This window comes from Elephas maximus, chromosome 10 (genome assembly GCF_024166365.1).
Source record: "Elephas maximus indicus isolate mEleMax1 chromosome 10, mEleMax1 primary haplotype, whole genome shotgun sequence".
NCBI classification, from domain to species: Eukaryota; Metazoa; Chordata; class Mammalia; order Proboscidea; family Elephantidae; genus Elephas; species Elephas maximus.
This window is the reverse complement of record NC_064828.1, coordinates 119200157-119223540: the sequence shown is the minus strand read 5'-3', so window position 1 is coordinate 119223540 and position 23384 is coordinate 119200157. Positions and strand designations below refer to the sequence as shown.

Genomic DNA, 23384 nt, shown 5'->3' with positions numbered 1-23384 from the left:
GAATGCACACACAGAGACATGCACACACTGACATGCACACACAGACATGCACATACAGACACGTAGACACACAGAGACGTGCACACACAGACACACAGACACGCTCACACACGTAGGTACACACGCAGACACACACAGAGACATGCACACGCAGACAGACATGCACACACAGACATACGCAGGCACACAGAGACATGTACACAAAGACAGACACACAGAGACATGCACACAGAGACACATACACACATGCAGACACTCACATGCAAACACAGACATGTACACACAGACACACAAGGCAGACACACAGACATGCACACAGATACACGCACACACAGACACACATAGGCAGACACACACAGACACACGCACATGCATACACAGAGACATGCACAACGCAGACGCACACGCAGACACACACACACAACCAGAAGGCAGTGCTGTGATGGGAAGGACGCGGAGTGGTGATGGCAAAGGGGCCAGGTGGCCCAAGGGGTGGCTGTGTCCCTGGTGGTGCTTGTGCCCGTCCTCAAACGCTTTCTCCACCACGGCAGTCCTCCTTCTGGGCCGCACACGGGAATCACAGTCCACAGTAGGCAGCAGAGTGAGCTTCAAGAGGTTGTCTACAACTATGGCATGGTCAAATCCCCGCTTTGGTCTGTGGGCATGCAGCACTCTGGGCACGGGGCCCGGCTTCCTCCCAGCCCAGGCTGGCTGCTGCCAACAGTCTCTCATAGCCATGGGTGTGGCAGCAAGAGCTGGAGTGAGTTCTCCAGGGGACTGTGGGACCAGAGGGGTCTGTCCACCCCAGGGCTACCCAGAGAGACCGGAGCACTGGCCAGGAAGCAGGGGCCCGGGTTCCTCTCACTGTGCCACTGTGGGCAAGCCATGTCTTTCCCATGGCTGGTTGGGAGGATCACCCAGGCTGGAGAGTGAGGGGCCTTCTGGAAAGGGATGGACACAGTGCTGGGCAGCCTGGTAGTCGCAAGTGGGGAGGGAGGGAGTGGTCACTGGGAGCACAGCAGTGGCTCTGCCTGGTCCAGGGTGCTTTCTTCTCTGAATCTAGAGTCACAGTTTGGGTAGTGGCCCTTAGAGGCTGGCAAGCAGCTATTCACACCACATGTGGAGCTGCTGGGCAGCACAGCGCCCCCGCCCCCCGACTTCCTGGTGGCCTCCAGTTGTCCACTACAGTGTCCCGTGTATGGCTCCCGGGCTGTGTAACAATGCCACCACACACCCGCAGATTAAGACAACACACATTTATCATCTAGTTTCAGTGGGGCAGGGGTCCCGGCAGAACTCGGCTGGGGTCTGCTCTGGGCCTCACAGACTGTAATCAGGTCAGCTGGGGTCTGCTCTGGTCCTCACAGACTGTAATCAGGTCAGCTGGGGTTTGCTCAGGGCTTCACAGACTGTAATCAGGTCAATTGCGGCTGCTGCCTCAGCTGAGACTCGCCTGGAGAAGCTCTGCTCCCAGGCCTTGAGGATGCCTGCTGCCCTCAGACCTAGAAGGCTGCAGGGCTGGGGGCCTCTGCTTCCTGCTGGCTGGAGGTGCTCTCAGCTCCCTGCTACACAGACCCCTCCAGAGGCAGCTTGTTTTGTCACAGGCAGCCAGCAAGGGACAGTCTCCTGGCAAGGCGGGTGGTACGGTCTCATGCCACGTAATGACAAAAGGGTGAAACTGCCACCCTGGCCATACCCCATGTTACAGGCAAGTTGAAGACCCAGCCCGCACTCCGGCAGGGGGTTACACAGGCCATGAACACAGGAGGTGGGCTCACTGGGGCATCTTAGAGGCTGTCTGCCACAGCCCAGGAGGGGTCACATCACTGAGCTTTGGGGCCTCCCAAACCTCGTCATGCTGGGTCTTCTGCAGAGGTCTGCTTTGGAGCAGCCTTCAAGGCTGCCACTGAGGGCGGTGGCCAGACCCAAAGTCTGCCTGCAAGGGGCCTTGCATTGGCTGAGGGCCGCTGGGCTCATAGGCCAGCCCCATTCTGAAGTGAGGGTCAGGCCCGAGCCCAGAGTCCTCCTGGCACCAGCTGGAGTCTTTGGGTGGTCTTTGAGCTCCTGGCAGGTGTGCAGTGTAGGACCAAGAACCAGAGAGCAAGCCCACACGTTCAGCTCTGCATGGCTTAACTGGGGTCTGCAACGGTGTCCTATCCTGAGGGGCATGTGGGCTGCAGAGGGCCCAGGAGAGTGGACAGCAGGTGGGGGCTTGGATGAGTGCAGCTCACACAGACTGGCTAGTTCAGCTCGGGGGCCCTAGAGGGCTGCCTGGGTTGCTGGCACTGCACTCCCATGCACGTTCTCCAGACCCTCATAGGCCCCAGGGCGGAGGGGCAGGCTGGGTTTGGGGACTTGCACAAAGATGAAGCGCTGAGGCCTGAAGTGTCCTCTAGATGTGGGAAGTGGGGGGCACTGGTCACACAGAAGAAGGATTTGCACCGCGTCTGCACCAATCTCTGCGGAGCAGAGGGGTCTGGGGAGGGCAGGGAACGGAGGCCCAGGACTGCCCCAAAGGCTCTGGGAGAGTAGGAGAGGGTCTGTGCCCACCCCCAGCTTCTGGCGTCTGGTACCCCTTCAGCAGCAGGGAGCCCATCGTGAGCTCAGCCCAGTGCAGCCAGGGGGCCTCCACCAGGGCGGGTGGGCCCTGAGGCCTTAGCCGGAACCATCTGGCGAGAGAGGCCAGGGGATGCTGAGACCAGCTGCTGACCCAGCACTTGTAACAAAAGGGTGGGAACGACATAGCCAAACCCAGGTAAGGGTGCTGCCTCTGCAGGAGCCTGGGTGGTTCCCAGGGGAGGGTGTGCTACCACAGGATGGCGTGTGGGGCTCACATCCCAGCTCCGTGCCACCCTCCCGTCCCAACTGCAGGCCTTCTCCACTTCTGGGCACCAGGTCTCGCCCGCACCTGCCCGACCGCTCAGGGGCCAGAGGTCGGTGACGCACCAGCTTCCGCCCTTCTACCGGCTCCAGGGGCGCAGCTCTCGGCTGGCGTCCGGGGATTCGTGGCCTCGGTCCCAGCTCAGGCTTCCACCCTCCTCTCCTCGCCCCGTACGCCATGCGAACTTGGAGCCGGAGGTGCATGGCGCTCTGCGTGGGTCCGAACGCACTCCAGCTGCTCTGCCCAGGGTTCCCACAGGCCCTGTTGGTCACTGGCGGTCGCGTGGAGACTGGCCTGAGCAGGGTGCTAGGGCAGAACCGCCAGCCTGGGGCTGGGAAGGAAGAGGGCGCGGTGCTGGATTCAGAGAGGGAGGGGGAAGCATGCGGAGTCATCTATCTTTAGGCCTCGCAGGAGGAGTCAGAGGAGGGGTCTGCCGGTGGGCTCCCTGGAAGAAGTGAGGCTCAGGGGTGCCGGATTTGGAGAGCAGAGGGGAGCAAACAGTGCTTGCAAAGGCCCAGACAGCGGTGGTAGCATTGAGCAGTCCTGACCCGCACCCCCAGGAATTGGGCGGGAGGAGATGCTGGGAGCACAGGCACAGGGTAGGGGGTGGGTAGAGGCGTGTCCTGGAGCTGGAAGTCTGGCCTCAGCCCCGCCAGGTGCAGTCCTGGCCCGGGGCCTCTCCGTCCAGGCCCACTGCATAGCGGGAGCCCCAGTCCCGCTCAAAAAGCTGCCTCAGCTGCTCCTGCACCGTGGGGGCCCCTGGCTGTGTGCTGGGGGCCCTCTGACTGACCACCAGGCCCACGCCTGAGGTGCTGCTGAAGTAATCCTCAGACCAGTTGGAGGTGCCTGGGGAGGTGGGGGAGAGGTGCTTATCACCGCTCACGTGGCCTCTTGCAGCCCCTGGCTCCACTGCAGGTTTGGGCCCGGTGGGCATACAGCCTCCAGCCGAGCAGCCCGTGGCTTCAGTGCGGAGGGCCAGCCAGCTCTTCAGATGTGGAACTCACCCAGACATCTGGGCAGGCCCAGGCAGGGGAGCACAGGTGGCCTGGCTGGCATCCTGGCGACTCAGTGCTCAGGATTTCCCGACCTGCCCAGTGTGGTCAGGTGACAGCTGTGCCACTAGGGACCCAGACCCCTTTGGCAGCCCCTCTGTACTGTGGGGTCAATGCTGGGCACAAGACCATGCCCCCTTCAGCACCCTTGCCTGCCACTGCCCTGAGGACATGTCCCCTTCTGTGGGTTTGTGTGGCCTGTGGGTGTCACATCCACCCGCTTAGCCCCCGGCTCCCCTCAGCAGACACAGCAGGTCGTGGAACCCCGTGGCCACTGGCTCTCCGCCCTGTGCTCACCGATGTAGGCCGCCTTCTCCGTGACCATGAACTTGCTGTGGTTCACCCTGCTGAATGGGATGTTGGAGTGGTTCCCCACTGGTACGATGAACACTTTCTTCAGGGCACAGAGAGGGGTGTCAGGCTGGGCAGGGGGAGAGGAGGCACTGCCTTCCCCACAGCCCCCCAAGAAGGACCCTCACCACATCCACAAAGACACTGGCCGAGGGGTTGCTGAAGGCCTGCAGAGACCGCAGGTAGGGGAACATGGTGGGGTCTGTGTTGCTCCAACAGCTGACCAGCAGACGCACATGGACGCCCCTGCTAAAGGCTGCTGCCCTCAGGGCATTGTCCAGTACTGGCCAGTACCTGGGGAAGGGTAGGGCTGGGGTGGGTATCTGCAGTGGAGGACCTGCCCGAGCTGCCTGTCAGCTGAGCAGCCCCACCTGCAGGGCCTCTGGCTCTGCCCAACGCACCTGGCAGGGTGGCTGAAGCGGGTGGTGGGAAAGTACTCCATCACTGAGGCATAGATGAACTTCTGGGCCTCGCCCATCACTGCCAGCAGTGCATCCAGGTCCCGCGTCCGTCCGTGGGGGCAGAGCGCAGGTGGCGAGGCCTACCAGGGAGGCTCCGTGAGGGCTGAGGGCAATGTGCCCACCCCTCTGCTGGGCACTCAGCCCCCGGACCCGCTTCTTGCACTGCCCTCCAGCACTTGGGGACAAAGTGGCTCATGTTCTCATAGAGGAGAGGGAACCCTGGGCAGGGGCCCTCAGCTGCTGCGAGTCCTCACTGGGACACCAGGAGGGCGCTGGCCCTGGGATCCAGCTGGCCCTGGGATCCAGCTGGCCCATCCCCTCTGCCTTAGAGAAGAAGGCTTCTCCACTCAATCAGGTGGGCCCATGACTCAGGGTTCGTCCCGCCCCTGTGCTCTAATGGAGGAGGGTCTCTGGCTGGCATGGCTGTCCAGCCCCCCATCCCCATCCTTCCTCTGCCCAAGTGAGGATCTCTGAGCTGGGAAGCTCCTGAGAGATCAGCAGATCCTTCCCACATCATCCCTGGATACCAAGCCGAAGTCCCTTTGCCCCCACCCTGCAGTCTGTTTGGAGACCCCAGGGCCACTGGGCCCCCCAACACCTCCCTGGCTGCCTGTCTCCTGTAGGTGGTGCTGACTGGGCAACCCCTCCTGGAGATGAGCCTGCTGACAGCCAGCCTGCCCTTGACTGGGGTTACGGCCCAAGCCCACAGGTTCCTGGTGGGACTGCACTGGGGTAGACCAGGGAGAAAGGTGAGGAGCTCAGCCCCCCGTCAACCCCTCACCGAGAAATAGGCGGTGGTGGGTACCCCCTCAAAGCGGCCCCAGAAGGGCTGGAAGCGGTTGATGTGGGACGAGAAGTTCCGAGGCCAGGTTTTGGGGAGGGTGGCCTGGGGCGTGCCCAGTGCCCAGTAGATCCGGAAGGTCTTCTCCAGGTCCTGGGCCAGGCGGCTGCAGTTGTAAATGATGGCCCCGAGCTCCTTCACCTGCAGGACCAGGGCCAGCGGCTATGGGAGTGAGGCTGCTGGGTACGTGGGCTTCCCGCCCTAGCCAGGCATATAGGGGTACGCAGCCCCTGGTGTTCGGGAGTGACATGTAGTCTGATGATCAAAGTATAAACTAAAAATCCCTTAATTTCACAGCGACGGCCGATGCGACCTTCTGCCCTTTGACAGGTTTGTAACATACTTCGACTTCTAAAAAGGGATCATATTTGGAATCTGCGTACTTCTGTGGATGATGGATGTCCCTGAGACGTCTTTCCACGTGGCTGAATGGTCCTCCTCAGCCTGAGTTCAGCAGCGCCGTGTGGTACCGTGACTGTCTAACCAGCCCCCTCTGGTCTCACTACTGCCATGTGAACCACATGCTATGGCACCCAGCTGCCCTTGGCTGACTTCTCACCACACCCACTTTCTCTAGATGGACCTGGGCATCTGAAAAGCCCCCAGGGTGCGGGGGAGGGGGGGAAGCGGACAGCTCCAGGTGACCTGCCCCCTGTGCCCTTGACTTACCTGTGTTAGGGACCGCCAGTCCATGTTGGCGCTGCCCAAGTAGAGGTGCCGCCCATCCACCACCCAGAACTTGGAGTGCAAAACGCCCCCAGTGAGCTGCTTCATGGGCACCTGCCGCACCTGGGCACCTGGCCAAGGTTAAGGAGACAAGAAGAACTAGCTCTTATTAAGGGCCAACTGACGTAAGTCTATGCTCTTACCTTGAGCTGACTCCTGTTCTTAGAGCTGCTCAGTTGGTGAGGTTATCATCTCTACGTTACAGATGAGGGCCCTCAGGTGTGGACAGGTGACTGGCCCAGGGCCTCCAGGCAGCCTGGCTCCAGGGCTCGAGGTTGTAAGGACTGTCCCCAGCTCTTGCTTCCTGGCAGGGGTCCCAGCCTGAGCCCCTGCCCCGCCCCGGGAGCTGGGACCACCTGGCCCTCTGCCCCGTGGGAGATGACACCCTCCGCTCCTTAGGACCAGCCCACTCTGGTGGAACAGACTGAAGGAGCTTGGAGCCCAGCCCCTTCCCTCCCTCTTGGCTGGGGAGGTGCAGGGTTGGAGCATTCCTGGCCTCCCCCCAGGCAGCCCTGCCCTCCTCTGTCCTTGTCCCGAGGGCCAGGGCCTGGTGGTGGTGCAGGCACCTACCCCGGGCTGCCAGCACCTGCAGATCCGTGGACTTCCTGGCCAGTGTCGGGTTGCTGGTGGCCACGGCCAGGGAGATGTTCTTGTCCAGCAGCTGCTGCAGCTTCTGCAGAACAGCCTCTCCCTGGGGGGCCAGGCTAGCCGTGAGGCTGGCTGTCCGAATATGGTCCTTGGGGTGACCCCAGCTGGCCCTCTTCCCCTTAGCCCCTCAACAGGCCCCAGACCTCGCCCAGGAGGCTGCCCCAGCTGGCCTCAGCCAGCCACAGCTCAGGGTCAGTCCAAGCACTTGGGGCTTTGAGGACCTGAGGCTAGGATCAGTTCTAGAGCTCTGTCCTCCAGGCCCCTCGACACCTGCCCCAGGCCCCCCGTCCCTTCTCCACCACAAGCCAAGCCCTGGGGCCTGGCCTTATTTTTTTTTTATAGCCCAGCACAATTGTGTGGCCAAGTAGGGAGGGGCCTCGCCATTGGGGTAGGAACTGGGGGGCACACCAGCTGGGAGGATGAGTCATGGACGCCGATGTCAGCCCCAGTGAGGGACCAGTAGTAGGAAGCCACGTGGACGCTCTCCTGGGCAGTGTCAAGGAGCTGCAGCCAGGCCTGCGCCAGGGGCTGGGCCGCCGGGCTGGGCGCAAACGTCAAGTCCTGGGGGAGGCTCTCCACGAGGACAAGCCTGCAGAGAGGGCAGAAAGAAGCCTAAGCCACGTTAGCACAGCCTCCTGCTCAGGAGAACCTGCTCCCTCAGGAGTGGAGGGGAGAGCAGGAAGTTGGGCATCAAACAGACTGGGCAGGGTCAGGTCTGACCCAGCGGCCAGTGGGGACGTCACCACCCAGCAGCGCAGCTGGGGAGGCAGCTGGTGGGGTGGCCCAGAAAGCTCTACCCCAGCCCTGACTGAGAGGGCTACCCACAGGAGTGGAGCAGAGCTGGTGGGTCTGGTGTCGCTGACCCAGAAGGAGAGGGGCTTGGCCAGGAGGTGGTGTGGGCTTGTCTCCAGGTGTGCAGGATGAGGTGGTGAGCCAGGTGCACCATGGGGCAGGCTTTGTCCTGGGCGTGTGAATAGTGCCTGCCCACCCCCCCAGGAGGGGGACAAAAGGGTGGTGAAGGGCCTTGGTCCAGGCCGGTAGGATATATGTCAGCACGTCAGAGTCCAGGTGGCTCTTCCACACCCAGTCAGTGTCTGCTACAAGGGACCCAGGACCACTAGCTCTCTGTGCCCAGCCTGCTCTGTCTTCATGGAAGGATATGGCCTTCTCCACCAGCCCCCCGCCTCACTGCCTGCCCTCCCTGGGACCCCTACTTCTCCCTAGGAGTCTAATGGTGTGTTCAGGCAGAGGAGGAGGCAGGGCTTCTCTGAGGGGATCTAATGGCGGACTCGAGTGGAGGTGGACATTGTGCTTCTCCCAGGGGATTAATGGCACACTTACCGGCACTCATCCTTCTGCCGCCTGGACCCCGCCTCCTCTCCCCAGTGCTCCCAAGCCAGGCGGGAGCCACGGCCCTGAGACCCAGCAGGCTCTTCCTTAGGATGTCCCTGGCCCCAGGTGGGAGGAGGGGGTGCTTGCCACAGGAGCAAGGCAAGAGTCAGGGCCCCAAAGCACAGTACAGCCAGGATCCCCAGCACCTGCCATGGAGATAGGAATCATCCTTGGGCCCTGGGGTGACTCTGGATGCTCCAGGACAGATATGGGGCTGTCCGGGCTTGATGGGGAGGGGTGTAGCTGCGGTAGGGGATGGCGCAGAGTGGGATGGTGCCCCCATGTTGGGCAGTGTCAAGGGGGCTGGATCGCCTCTGATGCTGCAGCCACGTAGTTACTGTCTGCTTCCCCAGACCCCAGTGGCTGAGGCACGTGGGCGGATCCCCTGGCTCAAGCTGCTGGGCTCGCCTGGCTCACTGGTCGGGGTACCCCATGCCCCAAGCCCCCCATGGCTGACCGGGTTCTGTCCTCCCCACTTTGGCCTAGGGGCCCCGTGAGGCTGTGGGACCCCTACCCCCTACACCCCTCCCCTCTCTCCCTCGGGACCCCCATCCTACCATGCTGGCCTCACTGTCCCGTAGGCTGTGGTGGGGTGTGGAGCAGGGCCACGAGGGGGTCCCCATGGGTCTCTGTGAAGGTCTCATTGCCACCTGCAAGGGGCAGCCTGGAGTCACCAGCAAGGAGCAGCCTGGCTGCTGGGCTGCGACACCCCTTTGGCGAGGCCCCCAGGCACCACTGGAAGCCCCAGGAACCTCCCCGCTCCTGTCTGAGGCTGCTGCCCAGGTCTGGGGCTGCCCGGCCAGCCTCTGGGCTCCACCCTTCAACCCTCAGCCCAGGCAGTGTGGTCTCTTGGGAGCAGCCTCCACGTGAGCCCCGAGGTGGCAGGGCCCTTCCAGCACCTGACCTTTTACTAGTGTCTCTGTGTCGGTGCAGTTAACACGCTTGGCTGCTAACTGAAAACCTGGAAGCTTAAATCCACCTACAAGTTCTTCAGAAGAAAGGCCTGGCAATCTACTTCTGAGAAAAATCAGCCACTGAGAACCCCACGGAGCACAGTTCTACTCTGACACGGGGGCTGCCATGAGCCGGAGTCCACCAGAGAGCAGCCACTGAGAACCCCACGGAGCACAGTTCCACTCTGACACGGGGGGCTGCCATGAGCCGGAGTCCACCAGAGAGCAACTGTTTTTCTTTGGTTTTGGGTGTGTGTTGAGGTGGGGGAGCCACGCGGCTGTGAGGTTCCCTGGTCTCCCTCTCTCGGGGTATCTGGGAGTCCGAATCTCAGTTCCTTGTTTCAACCGCGATGCAAACAAGTCTGATAATGCTTCTGCTTTCTCTGTTCAGCCTCTCTGCACAGACCTATAAATAACCACTTTCCTTTCCTGGTCCTGCCCCAAAATGGCCCCCCTGCTGGGCCGCTAGAGACCCCGAGGGCAGAGGGCCTGCATGGGTGAGATCAGCCTCAGCATTGTGGTCCTGGGGCAGAGGACTGAGCTTGACCCCTCCTAGGGGTCTTGAGGCCCCAGGAAGATGCCTTCTTGTGGTGGACAGGAGCAGGCTGCTCCTGGAGGTCAGCGGGTCCACCACGGGGCGCAGGGAAACCTGTGTGAAGCACTGTCCGCTTCCCCGAGACCCTCAGAGATATGAGCACCTCCCTCCCGGGCCTGGGTGTGTGGGGCCGTGTGGTCTGGGGCTGGGGCTACCACACACCCGACCAGGAGCAGCAGCTGGGGCTCAAGGCCCTGGGCTTCTCTTGGGCTGTCCCCCGAGGGTCAGAGGCTTGGGCCCCTGCAGCCCAGGGGCCGGACCCGGGAGTGGGCCTGGAACTCCAGAGTGGTACTGGGCTGTGATGCCCCAGAAACCTCTGTGAGAGAGGCTGCAAGTGTAGGAGATTTCAGCGATAGTCAACAAGGTCCAGACACCCCTCGCTGCCCAGGGTTCCCCCCCACAAAGGGAACCCAGATGCCCTTATCCACAGGTCAGTGACAGGCTTCCCAGTCCCTCCTTCACTGACTTGGGGGAGGCACCAATGAGATGTCCTGGGCTGTGGCCAGGTGAAGGGGCCCCCAAGACATCCTTGGAGAGGCTGCTCCCCACCCTTCCCTGCACCACATACCCCAAAATGTTTCCCCTTCTGGAGCCATCCAAGATGCCTCCTGGGACCACAAACTCCCAGAGCTTTCACTCCCCCAACTCTGACATCCCAGAGGCACAGATGGGTAGGGCCTGCAGGAGGCCAGCCCCCAGCAGTGGCCCCATGTGCCATGTGTCCCTAAAACAGGGCCAGCCGTTTGGAGAGAATGACCCACTAGTGGTGGCATCTCCAGGCTGTGGGGACTGTGGGGAGGCTTAGCGGCCTCCCCAGCCCTTGTGGACAGCCTCAGGACCCTGCAGGCGGCAGGGGTCACAGATGAGGGTGACCCCTCGCCCGGCGCTCCGACTTCCTGACCTGCCAGGCACCAGGCACAGCTGTGGTCCCAGGACCAGCAGGAAGCCCCCGAGGCCCCAGGAGTTGGGGTTGCCAGGACCTTCCCTGGCTCCCTCCCCACCCAGCCCAGCCTCACCACCACACACCTCTGGGGCTGCTGCCTTGACGTCCGTCCTGTGCAGTGCAGCCTGCAGTAGCCTGCTCTCTGGGCGGCTCAGTGCTACCTCTGGCCGCGCCCACCTGCCCTGCTCTGCAGCTGCTGCTTCCCCTACCAGCCACTTCCTCTCTGTCCTGGTATCCCTCTCCCCACCCTGGGACAGACATCTGGACAGGGTGAGTGGGCTAGGGGTCGTGGCCTGGGCCCTTAGCTTGAGAAAATCACCTCCTTGGGTGGGGGGGCCACGATCATAGGCCCACAGAGACGAGTTAGGCTCACCTGCAGCCACTGAGACCCAAAGACGCAGAAGTTTACTTCCGTCCCACCCAACTAGGTCTGAGTGCAGCTCCACAGCCTCGGGGACCCAGCTGCCCTCCAGCTCACAGCTCCTAATCTCCAGGGTTGACCGGCAGCCTCACGGCCTCATCACCTCTAGGTTCCTAGCAGGGCAGGCACCTCCCCTTAGACCCCATGATTCCGAACTTAGTCACATGGTCACTTAGCTGCAAGGGAGGTTGGGAAATGGAGGTGGCTGGAATCCCCATCCTTAGAGGACATGGAGGCCTTGGCTGGGACCCCGCAACCTGGAGAACACAAGGGGCTATAGCTGGGACCAACAACCTGCAGAGTGTGGGGGCACAGCTGGGACTCCCATATTGGAGAACGTGAGGTGGGTGTGTGAAAGGCTCGTGCTCAGGATGCTCCCCACAACATGCAGCCTCTCAGGCCCAGCTCACGGTCCACCAAGGCATGGAGCCAGCTCTGCCAGGGCGGTGCCCCCAAGCAAGTTGGGGTACCGACTGGGTGTTAGGGTGCTCCCAGCTCCCCGAGGTCCTATGGACAGTCCTGTGGGGAGGTACTGGACTCTTCTGAGTGCTCAGGCTAGTCTTTGAGGGCAATCCCAGGCAGGTGCCTGATGAGTTCTGCGTTGTTTTACCTTAAGTTTTTGCAGTGTAATGAGTTATTTCACGTGGCCCTTCTAGCCATGGTCTATGTGACTCATACACAGTGACTGAGTGGGACTGTGCAAATAAGGTATATGGAACTTGTAACTGTTTGGGTTAGGTGTCAACTTGGCTGGGCCATGATCCCGGTATTGTGTGGCTGTCCTCCATTTTATGTGTTGTGGATCCTGACCTCTGCGTGTTGATGAGGCAGGATTGGTATGCGGTGTGTCTTGGGTTGCAGCCTTGCAGGAGGGCGTGACTCAAGCCCCACTGTTACTAAAGTTAAGCCCTTCCCTGGGTGTGGCCTACATCTAAGGTATATGTGTGGATACCCTGGTGGGGCTCTCACTCTCTACATCTGGATCCCACATCCAGTTCGTGATTGCCTAGCCTCTGGTTCTTGGGACTTGAGCCAGAGGCCTGTCATCTGACCCGCTGATTCTGGGATTCGCCAACCTCCGCAGCCCCATGAGCCAGCAACCTCTTGTCTGACCTAATTCACCAGCTGCCGCAGCCTCGTGAGCCAGTAGCCTGTGATCTAAACTGCCGGTTTAGGTTCGTCAGCCCTGGAAGCCACATGGGTTGGGAGAAGCCTATGCCTGACCCATGGACTTGGGACTCGCCAGCCTCCACATCTGTGTGAGCCATTGCCCTTATACAGTTCGTGAGTTCAGTGAGACGTTACGGAGAATTAGGGAATCCAAGAGAGGAGGGAGAGTACTGAGGGGAGAGAGAGTAGTTGGTGCTAGAGATGACGGAGAAGTACAGCAGCTTGGAAGAGCTGGACATTGAGACATCTTTAACCTCTGCCTCATAGGAACCAGCTCTGTGCCGATCCTTATAAAAGAAATAATTTGTTTAGTTATTGTGTGTTCTTATCTTAAATAAAATAATACAATAGTATCTAAAGACACTTTAGTTATGTGTCATATAAACAACATACATGGTTGTCATTGGGTGCTGCCGAGTTGGTTCTGACTCCTAGCGACCCTGTGTACAATAGAATGAAACATTGCCCAGTCCTGCGCCATCCTCACAATCGTTATGCTTGAGCTCATTGTTGCAGCCACTGTGTCAGTCCTTCTCTTTGAGGATCTTCCTCTTTTTCTCTGACCCTCTACTTTACCAAGCATGATGTCCTTCTCCAGGGATCTCCGGATAACATGCCCAAAGTATGTGAGACGTAGTCTCATCATCCTTGCCTCTAAGGAGCATTCTGGTTGTACTTCTTCCAAGACAAATTCGTTGGTTCTTCTGGCAGTCCATGGTATATTTGATATTCTTCTCCAACACCACAATTCAAAGCCATCAATTCTCCTTCAGTCTTCGTTATTCATTTTCCAGGTTTCATATGCAGATGAGGTGATTGCAAACACCATGGCTCGATCAGGCGCACCTTAGTCCTTACCGTGACGTCTTTGCTTTTTAACACTCTAAGGAGGTCTTTCGCACCAGAGTTGTCCAATGCAATAATTCATTTGATTCCTTGATTGCTGCTTCCATGGGTGTTGATTACGGATCCAAGTAAAATGAAATCCTTGACAAACTTTAATATTTTCTCCATTTATCATGATGTTCCTTATTGGTCCAGTTGTGAGGATTTTTGTTTTCTTTATGTTGAGGTGTAATCCATACTGAAGGCTGTGGTCTTTGATCTTCATTAGTAAGTGCTTCAAGTCCTCTTCACTTTCGGCAAGCAAGATTGTGTCATCTTCATATTGCAGGTTGTTAATGAATCTTCCTCCAATCTTGATACCCCATTCTTCTTCATACAGCGCAGCTTCTTGGATTATTTGCTCAGCATAGAGGTTGAATAAGTATGGTGAAAGGATACTACCCTCACCTTTCCTGACTTTCATTCACACAGCATGCCCTTGTTATGTTCGAATGACTGCCTCTTGGTCCATTTACAGGTTCCTCAGGAGTACAATTAAGCTTTCTGGAATTCCCATTGTTAGCAATGGTATCTATAATTTCTTATGATCCACATAGTCTAACGCCTTTGCATAATCAAGAAAACACAGGTAAACATCTTTCTGGTATTCTTTGCTTTCAGGCAAGATCCATCTGACATAGGTAATAATATCCTTTGTTCCACGTCCTCTTCTGAATCTGGCTTGAATTTCTGGCAGTTCACTGTCAATGTACTGCTGTAACCACTTTTGAATAATCTTCAGGAAAATTTTACTTGTGTGTGATATTAATGATATTGTTTGATAATTTCTGCATTCTGCTGGATCACCTTTCTCTGGAATGGGCACAAATATGGATCTCTTCCGGTTGGTTGGCCAGGTAGCTGTCTTCCGAATTTCTTGGCATAGATGAGTGAGAGCTTCCAGTGCTCCATCTGTTTGTTGAAACATCTCAGCTGATATCCCATCAATTCCTGGAGCCTTGCTTTTCATCAATGTCTTCAGTGCAGCTTAGAGTTTTTCCTTCGATACCAGTGCAGTTCCTGATCATATAAAACTACCTCATAAAATGGTTGAACGTAAGCCAATTCTTTCTGATACAGTGACTCTGTATATTCCTTCCATCTTCTTTTGATGCTTCCTGTGTCATTTAATACTGTCTAATCTGCCATTTAACCCTCTTATTGGGGTTTTTTTTAAACTTTTTTTTTGTGATTATAGTTTTCAATGCGATGCTTTTCCACGTCTATCTATATTTTATATTCTTTTGCTCTTTGCTCACCTTTTCAATACCGTTTTTATTTGTCATTTTTTTTCCCTGCTGGGATTGAGAATGCCTTTCTCTAGAGATGATTTGCATCCAGTTTTGCAGGACGCAGGGATTGCTATCAACCCATAATCACTTTGATTCAATTTCTCACCCTGGAGGTCCTCTGACTGTCTGGAGTCGTATGAATTTGAACCCCAAGCTCACATGAAAGCAAGGGAGCCTGAGAAGAGCCAAGCCCAGATGACCCTAAAGTCTCATTTTCTTCTCTTTTCTGTAGCTTAGTAAGACGTGGACTCAGCAGTTATGAGTTAGCTTAATGAAACAGCAAGCCGATAGCACATTCTGAGATCCAAAGCTTCCCTTTATGAGGAGGACATTACTCACCCAATGTCTTAGTTCTCTAGTGCTGCTATAACAGAAATACCACAGTGGGTGGCTTTAACAAAACTGATGAAAGAAGTGCTACAAATCACAGGATGGGCAAACACAGAGAAAGTACTCCGGGACACACCATAGTAAAACCCTGATAACAAAGAGAAAAGTCTTTAAAACAGAGAGAAAGAAGATACCACCTTTAAAGGGACAACAATAAGGTTTTTGGCTTTTCTGAACAATGGAAGCCAGGAAAAAAATGAAGCAATATTATGAAAATTCTGGGGCAAAAAAACTGTCAACTTAGAATTCTAAATCAAGTAAAAAAGAAAGTCAAAAACAGTCATTTCCAAACACACCCCTTCCAGGAAATTGACAGAATTCATCATCACAAACCTGCACTCAAAACAAAAGAAAACAAACAAACAAAAAACCACCACCAAGAAGAAATTAAATAAAGGTCTTTTGGAAAATGATCCCAGATGGAAACGTGAAAATGCAGGAGAGAAAGAAGAGACCAGAGAAGCCAAATATCCTGATAAATTTAAATGTATGTTATTTATACGAATTAATACTTTATTGTAGAGAGTAAGTATGTGTGGAATTTAAGTGTCTGATAAAATAGCATAAAATGGCAAAAGATGGAAAAGAGGTAGATGATTTAAAGTGTTGGAAAGTCTTTGCTCTGTGAAGTAGTAAAACTACAAATTTACATTAGACCCTATTAAGTGAAGGGTGAATTTTATTATCTTAAGTTATTTTATTTGAAATGCCTGTGGCATATCTTTCAGCATCACGGCAACACCGAAGCCACCACAGTACAACAAACTGACACAGATCAAACCCCAGCAGGGTCCCCCATGGCAGACAGGCTTCAGCTGAGATTCCAGACTAAGACACTGGGAAGAAAGACCTGGTGCTCTGCTTCTGAAAAAAGGAGCCAGTGAAAAGCTCGAAAGTAACAGTGGAAGATCGTCTGACCTTGTGCAGGAAAATGAGCCCCTCAGGGTGGAAGGCACTCAAAAGATGACTGGGAAAGAGCTGCCTCCTCAAAGTAGAGTCGACCTGAACAAAGCGGATGGAGTCAAGCTTTCAGGACCTTCATTTGCAGATGTGGCAAGACAAAATGAGAAGAAGCAGCTGCAAACATCCATTAATAATAGAAAGAGAGAATGTACGAAGCATGAATCTAGGAAAATTAGAAATTGTCAAAAATGGAATGAAACGCATAGCATCAATATCCTGAGCATTAGTGAGCTGAAATGGACTGATATTGGCCATTTTGAATCAGACAATCATATGGTCTACTCTGCCCGGAATGACAAATTGAAGAGGCATGGCGTCACGTTCATTGTCAAAAAGAACATTTCAAGATCTATCCTGAAGTACAGCACTGTCAGTGATAGGATAATATCCATACGCCTACACGGAAGACCAGTTAATATGACTATTATTGAAATGTACACACCAATCACTAATGTCAAAGATGAAAAAATTGAGGATTTTTACCAACTTCTGCTGAAATTGATCAAACGTGCAATCAAGATGCATCAATAATTAGTGGTGATTGGAATGTGAAAATCGGAAACAAAGAAGAAGGAACAGTAGTTGGAAAATATCGCCTTCATGACAGAAATGATGCCGGAGATCGCAAGATGGAATTTTGCAAGACCAGCGGCTTCTTCATTGTAAATACCTTTTTTCGACAACTAAATGGCGACTATACACATGGACCTCACCAGGTGGAATATACAGGAATCAAATTGACCACATCTGTGGGAAGAGATGATGGAAAAGCTTAATATCCTCAGTCAGAACAGGGCCAGGGGCCGACTGCGGAACAGACCATGAATTGCTCATATGCAAGTTCAAGCTGAAACTGAAGAAAATCAGAGCAAGTCCACGAGAGCCAAAATATGACCTTGAGTATATCCCACCTGAATTTAGAGACCATCTCAAGAATAGATTTGACGCACTTAACACTAGTGACCTAAGACCAGACGAGTTGTGGAATGACATCAAGGACATCATACTCGAAGAAAGCAAAATGCCATTAAAAAGACAGGAAAGAAAGAAAAAGCCCCAAAATGTCAGAAGAGGCTCTGAAACTTGCTCTTGAGAGTAGAGCAGCTAAAGCAAACAAAAGGAACGATCATGTAAAAGAGCTGAACAGAAAATTTCAAGGGCGGCTTGAGAAGACAAAGTAAAGTATTATAATGAAATGTGCAAAAATCTGGAGTTAGAAAACCAAAAGGGTAGAACATGCTAGGAATTTCTCAAGCTGAAAGAACTGAAGAACAACCTCAAGCCTTGAGTTGCAATATTGAAGGATTCTATGGGGAAAATGTTAAACAACACAGGAACTATCAAAGAAGATGGAAAGAATACACAGAGTCACTTTACCAAAAAGAATTGGTTTACGTTCAACCATTCCAGAAGGTAGTATATGACCAGGAACCGCGATGGTACTGAAGGAAAAACTCTAAGCTGCACTGAAGGCACTGATGAAAAACAAGGCTCCAGGAATTGATGGAATACCAACTGAGATGTTTCAACAAACGGATGCAGTGCTGGAAGCGCTCACTCACCTATGCCCAGAAATTTGGAAAACAGCTACCTGGCCAACCGACTGGAAGAGATCCATACTTGTGCCCATTCCAAAGAAAGGTAATCCAATCGAATGTGGAAATTATTGAATAATATGAATATCACACACAAGTAAAATTTTGCTGAAGATCATTCAAAAGTGGTTGCAGCAGTATATAGACAGGGAACTGCCAGAAATTCAAGCCGGATTCAGAAGAGGACATGGAATGAGGGATATTATTACCTATGTCAGATGGATCTTGCTTGAAAGCGGAGAATACCAGAAAGATGTCTACCTGTGGTTTCTTGATTATGCAAAGGCATTAGACTATGTGGATCATAAGAAATTATAGATACCATTGGTAAGAATGGGAATTCCAGAACACTTAATCGTACTCCTCAGGAACCTGTAAATGGACCAAGAGACAGTAATTTGAACAGAACAAGGGGATACTTCATGATTTGAAGTCAGGACAGGCATACGTGAGGGTCGTATCCTTTCACCATACTTATTCAGTCTGTATGCTGAGCAAACAATCCAAGAAACTGGGCTATATGAAGAACTTGGCATTGGTTCTTTCATATGGGTTTCACCACATCTTCGATGTGGTGAAAAATAAGTGAAATTGTGCACTACAGACTAGTAAGTAAGCACAGGTAAGCCCATGCGTACCTTGCTTGTTTGGTGATTCATTCCTGAATCTGTCAGTCACAGCCTTAACCTCTTTACCAAAAGTTTGTGCAGCCACAACCTTGGTGAGCATTCTAGGACACGTGTCCTTAGTTTGTACAACAGGATATTCGAAATATCTAAGTTCTGTTTTCATTTAGCACAGTTCATTTTTAAGTCCATTCCTTTCCTCTAGCATTTTACTACAAGCAGCAAGAAGAAACCACGTGGCCCCTTTAGGATCTTGCTTAGAAATTTCCTCAGCAAGATATCCAAGTTCATCACTTGCAAGTTCTACCTTCAGCCAAACATTTGAACAAAATTCAGACAAGTTCTCTAGCACTGTGTAAGAAGCATCGCCCTTCCTCCATTGTCCTATCACACGTTCATCATTTTCTTTTAAAGCCTCATCAGAAGCACATTTAACGTCCCCAAACCTAACAGCATTCTGTTGTTGGCACCATATGTATTCCCTAAGATGATACAGCTCTCCTCACTCCCTTCTGAGCCCTCATCGGAATCGCCTTTGACGTCCATAATTCTACTGGCAGTCTCTTTAAGGCAATCCAGGCTTTTTCTATTGGGTACCTTGAAACTCAATCTCTACCCATAACCCAATTCCAAAACTGCTTCCACATTTTAGGTATCTGTTAGGGCAGCACCCACTCTGGGTATCAAATTCTGTCTTAGTCATCTACTGCTGCTATAACAGAAATGCCACAAGTGGATGGCTTTAACAAAGAAAAATTTATTCTTTCACAGTTTAGGAGGCTAGAAGTCCAAGTTCAGGGTGCCAGCTCTAGGGGAAGTCTTTCTCTGTCGGCTCTGGAGGAAGATCCTTGTCATCAATCTTCCCCTGGTTGAGGAGCTTCTCAGTGCAGGGACCCTGAGTCCAAAGGACCCACTATGCTCCTGACTTTGCTCTCTTGGTGGTGTGGGGTCCCCGTGTCTCTCTGCTTGCTTCTCTCTTTTATATTTCAAAAGATATTGGCTTAAGACACAACCTAATCTTGTAGATTCAGTCCTGCCTCATTAACATAACTGCCGCTAATCCCACCTCATTAACATCGTAGAGGTAGGATTTACAACACACAGGATACTGGAACTCATGGACTAGCCAAGTTGACACACATTTTGGGGGGACACAATTCAATTCACGACAGCATCTATCTTACTCTCTCTCTCCTCTGCCCGATTGTTTAATCTCATTTATATCTCAAAAGAGATTGACTCAAAGCACATCCTACACTAATTCTGCCTCATTCACAAAGACAATCCATTCTCAAATGGGATTATAACCACAGGCATAGAGTTTAGGATTTACAGCATAATTTTGGCAGACATAATTCAATCCATAACAGAGGGTATGGAATAATAAAAAATTCTTTATTAATCCTAAAGGAGGAAAAATAAAACAAATAACAGATGGGGTATTTTTAGTATACCATTTTAATTTCTTTTATATACTCCTAATTGCACTCCCCCTAATGAGAGACCCCGTTCCTTCCCTCCATTCTCTCTTTTTGTGTCCATTCCACCAGCTTCTAACCCCCTCTGCCGTCTCATCTCCCCTCCAGATAGGAGATGTCAATATAGTTTCAAGTGTCTACTTGATCCAACAAGCTCATTCTTCACCAGCATCTTTTTCTATCCCATTGTCCAGTCCAATCCCTGTCTGAAGAGTTGGCTTTGGGAATGGTTCCTGTCCTTGGGCTAACAGAAGGTCTGGGGGCCATAACCACAAGGATCCTTCTAGTCTCAGTCAGACCATTAAATCTGGTCTTTTTAGGAGAATTTGGGGTCTGCATCCCACAGCTCTCCTGCTCCCTCAGGGGTTCTCTATTGTGTTCCCTGTCAGGGCAGTCATTGGCTGTAGTCAGGCACCATCTAGCTCTTCTGGTCTCAGGCTGATGTACTGTCTGGTTTATGTGGCCCTTTCTGTCTCTTGGGCTCAGAATTACCTTGTGTCCTTGGTGTTCTTCATTCTCCTTTGCTCCAGGTGAGTCGAGGCCAATTGATGCATCTTAGATGGTTGCTTGCTAGCATTTAAGACCCCAGACGCCATTCTCCAAAGTGGGATGCAGAATGTTTTCTTAGTAGATTTTATTGTGCCAGTTGACTTAGATGTCTCCTGAAACCATGGTCCCCAAGCCCCTGCCTCTGCTATGCTGGCCTTCAAAGTATTCAGTTTATTCAGGAAACTTCTTTGCTTTTAGTTTAGTCCAGTTGAGCTGACCTCTCCTGTATTGTGTGTTGTCTTTCCCGTCACCCGGAGTAGTTCTTATCTACTACCTAATTAGTGAATACCCCCTCCCACCCTCCCTTCCTCTCCCCTCTCATAACCATCAAAGAATGTTTTCTTCTCAGTTTAAACTATTTCTCGAGTTCTTATAATAGTGGTCTTATACAATATTTGTCCTTTTGCAACTGACTAATTTCACTCAGCATAATGCCTTCCAGGTTCCTCCATGTTATGAAATGTTTCACAGATTTCTCACTGTTCTTTATCGATGTGTAGTATTCCATTGTGTGAATATACCATAATTTATTCATCCATTCATCTGTTGATAGGCACTTTGGTTGCTTCCATCTTTCTACTATTGTGAACAGTTTTGCAATGAACATGGGTGTGCATATATCTGTTCATGTAAAGGCTCTTATTTCTCTAGGATATATTCCAAGGAGTGGGATTGCTGGATCGTATGGTAGTTCTATTTCTAGCTTTTTAAGGAAGTGCGAAATCGATTTCCAAAGTGGTTGTACTGTTTTTACATTCCTACCAGCATTTTTTTTTTTACCAGCAGTGTAGAAGTGTTCCAATCTCTCCACAACCTCTCCAACATTGATTATTTTGTGTTTTTTGGATTAATGCCAGCCTTATAGGCATGAGACCTGGCCACTTTTTATTGAATATTAGGCATTGCAAATTTTATGTTGTTGGGTGCTTGCTTTTGTTGTGCTGCTTAAAGTAGTTTGGACTTTGTTTTGGCAAAGTTACTTGGAATCATTTTTTTTTTTTTTTTTTGAGACTTGCTTTTAGGCTTCGTAGGGGAGTGGTGCCAATGGTTAAGTGCTGGCCTACTAACTGAAAGGTCAAAGTTTCAAACCCACCCAGAGGCACCTTGGAAGACAGGCTTGACGCTCTGCTTCCAGGAGGTTATATATAGATAGCCTTGAAAACCCTACGGAGCCCAGCTCTACTCTGCGCACACGGGGTTGCCAGAGCCAGAATTGACTCAAGGGCAATCAACGACAGCAACAGTGGGCTCTAGGGCAGCCTTTAGTCTAGGGCTGATCTAGCCCCACCATGCGGCAATTCTCCCCTGAGGACCTCATCCAACGTCCTGTGTATCATGAACTCTTTCTGCTCTGGAGATCAAACTTCCAGACCTGGATCAACTCCAAGGCCTGTTTAGCCTCCAGTGTTCTGGTGGTTACTTCCCTGGTCTTGTGAGTTTCTTTTCAGCCGTGTGGTCCCTCTCTGGATCTCTCTGTGCACTCCTCTCCAGCATTTTGCGCTCTAAATTCTAGCTGCCTTGGCCTCCCTACGCTCTGATTTGTGTCTACTCAACTGAGCAACAGTGCCAAGCTCTGTTTAGAGTCCTTGAGCTTTGATCTAGACACTGTTCCCAGTCAGTAAGTGTGAGTAATGGTAAGGCTCACCTCGTTTCTTTCCTTTCTCCCAGGGGCCACAGTCCTGTGCTGCCTGCTGGCCAGGGTCTGAAAACTACTTTTTCATGTATTTTGTTCAGTTTTCCTGCCGTTACAGTGGGAAGTTAAATCCAATCCTACTCCATGATGACCAGAAGCTGAAGTTGCCTATGTTATAATTTTAAGCTCTTCCTCAAGCTAAATAAAGATAGTCTTCTCCATAACATTTTCTTCTGAGCAGAGGTAAAGTTTACTTTATGTTTTGTTGTGGCACAGTATGACTGCTTGGCTGTTCCTCCTCCGAATTGTTTTTTTTCAAAAAAAAATCTCACTGAAAAAAGGTCATTTTTTTTTGCATGGAAAATGTGTGGGCTTCTTTCTGAAGATCAGGTTTATACTTACACAACTGGAGACGAATTCATGTATCTACATGTTTGTGTGCTTTTATTAGTTCCGCCAAATAATCCAAGGCCCAGAGCAGGCTCAGGGCTGCTGAGCTTCTACCTCCACACCAGTAATTCCCAATTCTCTGTCACCAAGGGGTCTCTCTCCCAAACTCCGCCCCACACACCTACCTCCCCGGAATCTTAGACTCTGACGTGTCCCGACCTGAACTCGTCACGTGACCTGCACAGCTGCCACCCTGCCGTCCCCATCTCTGGCACCACGTCCACCTGGACGTCTCCCTTGCCCTCCTGACCCTCTTACAGGTGGCTCAGTCTCCTCTACCCCACAGCAAGAACCCTAGTTCATGTCTCCCTGCTCCTTTCTAGGGCCTTCCAATCCCTTCTCCACGTGGGAGCCAGGCAGCTTTCTCCATAGCAAGTTGGATGACCTCACTCCCAGAGTCAAGACCTTCCTGGCTCTGAGCAGATTACACAGGAAAAACAAAAGCCTACACTCCCTGGAGCATGACTTTGAATGCCAAGCTCTCTAGGCCTGTCTGGTCTCCCACCCCCCATTCCACAGGGCACTGAGGTGGTCTCTCCAGTGCCAGCACACAGTAGGTCTTCAGAAAGGCCTGCTGAGTGAGGTGCGGGTAAGGGGCTGAGACTTGGACAGGTCTGCTCCGTGCCGATCCCTAGGTCCGCCGCCCAGACTTAGGCGTCTTATACCTTGTCCCTCCTCCATGAAGGTGGCCAGGCTGAGGGCATCCATCCAGGCTGCAACCCCAGGAGTGGGGCTCAGGCGGGGATGCTGGAGGGGCTGGAGAGGGCCGGGAGTAGCCCAGACGCAGCCACCAGCACGGTTTTCACTCACATCCTTGGTGGCTCAGTTGCCACCTCCCAGTTCCTGTAACCCAGGCTCCAGGAGAGTCCAGGGGAGGGGGAGGTGGGCGACATTATAAGTGCAATTGGGGGAAGAACGTTTGATGGCATTCTGTCTCTAGTGGTGGTCACCAGGAGTGAAGGAGAAGGGCTGGACCACATGCCTGCAGAGACGTGGGGCTTTGCCCACCAGCCCACCTGCCAGCCATCTCACGAGAACGCAGGGCATCTGCTCTCACCCGCAGGCGCCTGGCTCTGGCTTCCAAAGGTG

At 52.9% G+C, this 23384-nt stretch overlaps 1 protein-coding gene across 3 annotated transcripts; it reads right to left on the bottom strand.

The window, feature by feature from the left end:
* Positions 1 to 1173: 1173 nt before the first annotated feature.
* On the bottom strand, positions 1174 to 11356 carry PLD4 (phospholipase D family member 4). 3 transcript variants are annotated; one of them, XM_049898785.1, is made up of 11 exons: positions 11217 to 11356; positions 8910 to 9002; positions 8302 to 8498; positions 7369 to 7549; positions 6883 to 7003; positions 6256 to 6383; positions 5527 to 5727; positions 4686 to 4825; positions 4413 to 4578; positions 4231 to 4327; positions 1174 to 3212 (listed from the first exon to the last, which is right to left on the bottom strand). In XM_049898785.1, the coding sequence occupies exons 2-11, from the start codon at positions 8994 to 8996 to the stop codon at positions 2656 to 2658; spliced, it is 1875 nt and encodes a 624-aa protein (XP_049754742.1). In that variant the 5' UTR covers positions 8997 to 9002; positions 11217 to 11356; the 3' UTR covers positions 1174 to 2655. The 3 variants fall into 3 exon arrangements, with proteins under 3 accessions (XP_049754742.1, XP_049754744.1, XP_049754743.1); XM_049898786.1 differs by lacking the exon at positions 11217 to 11356 and adding an exon at positions 10927 to 11182 and having other exon boundaries at positions 3121 to 3727; XM_049898787.1 differs by lacking the exons at positions 6883 to 7003; positions 7369 to 7549; positions 8302 to 8498; positions 8910 to 9002; positions 11217 to 11356 and having other exon boundaries at positions 6256 to 6509.
* Between the last annotated feature and the right edge of the window lie 12028 nt (positions 11357 to 23384).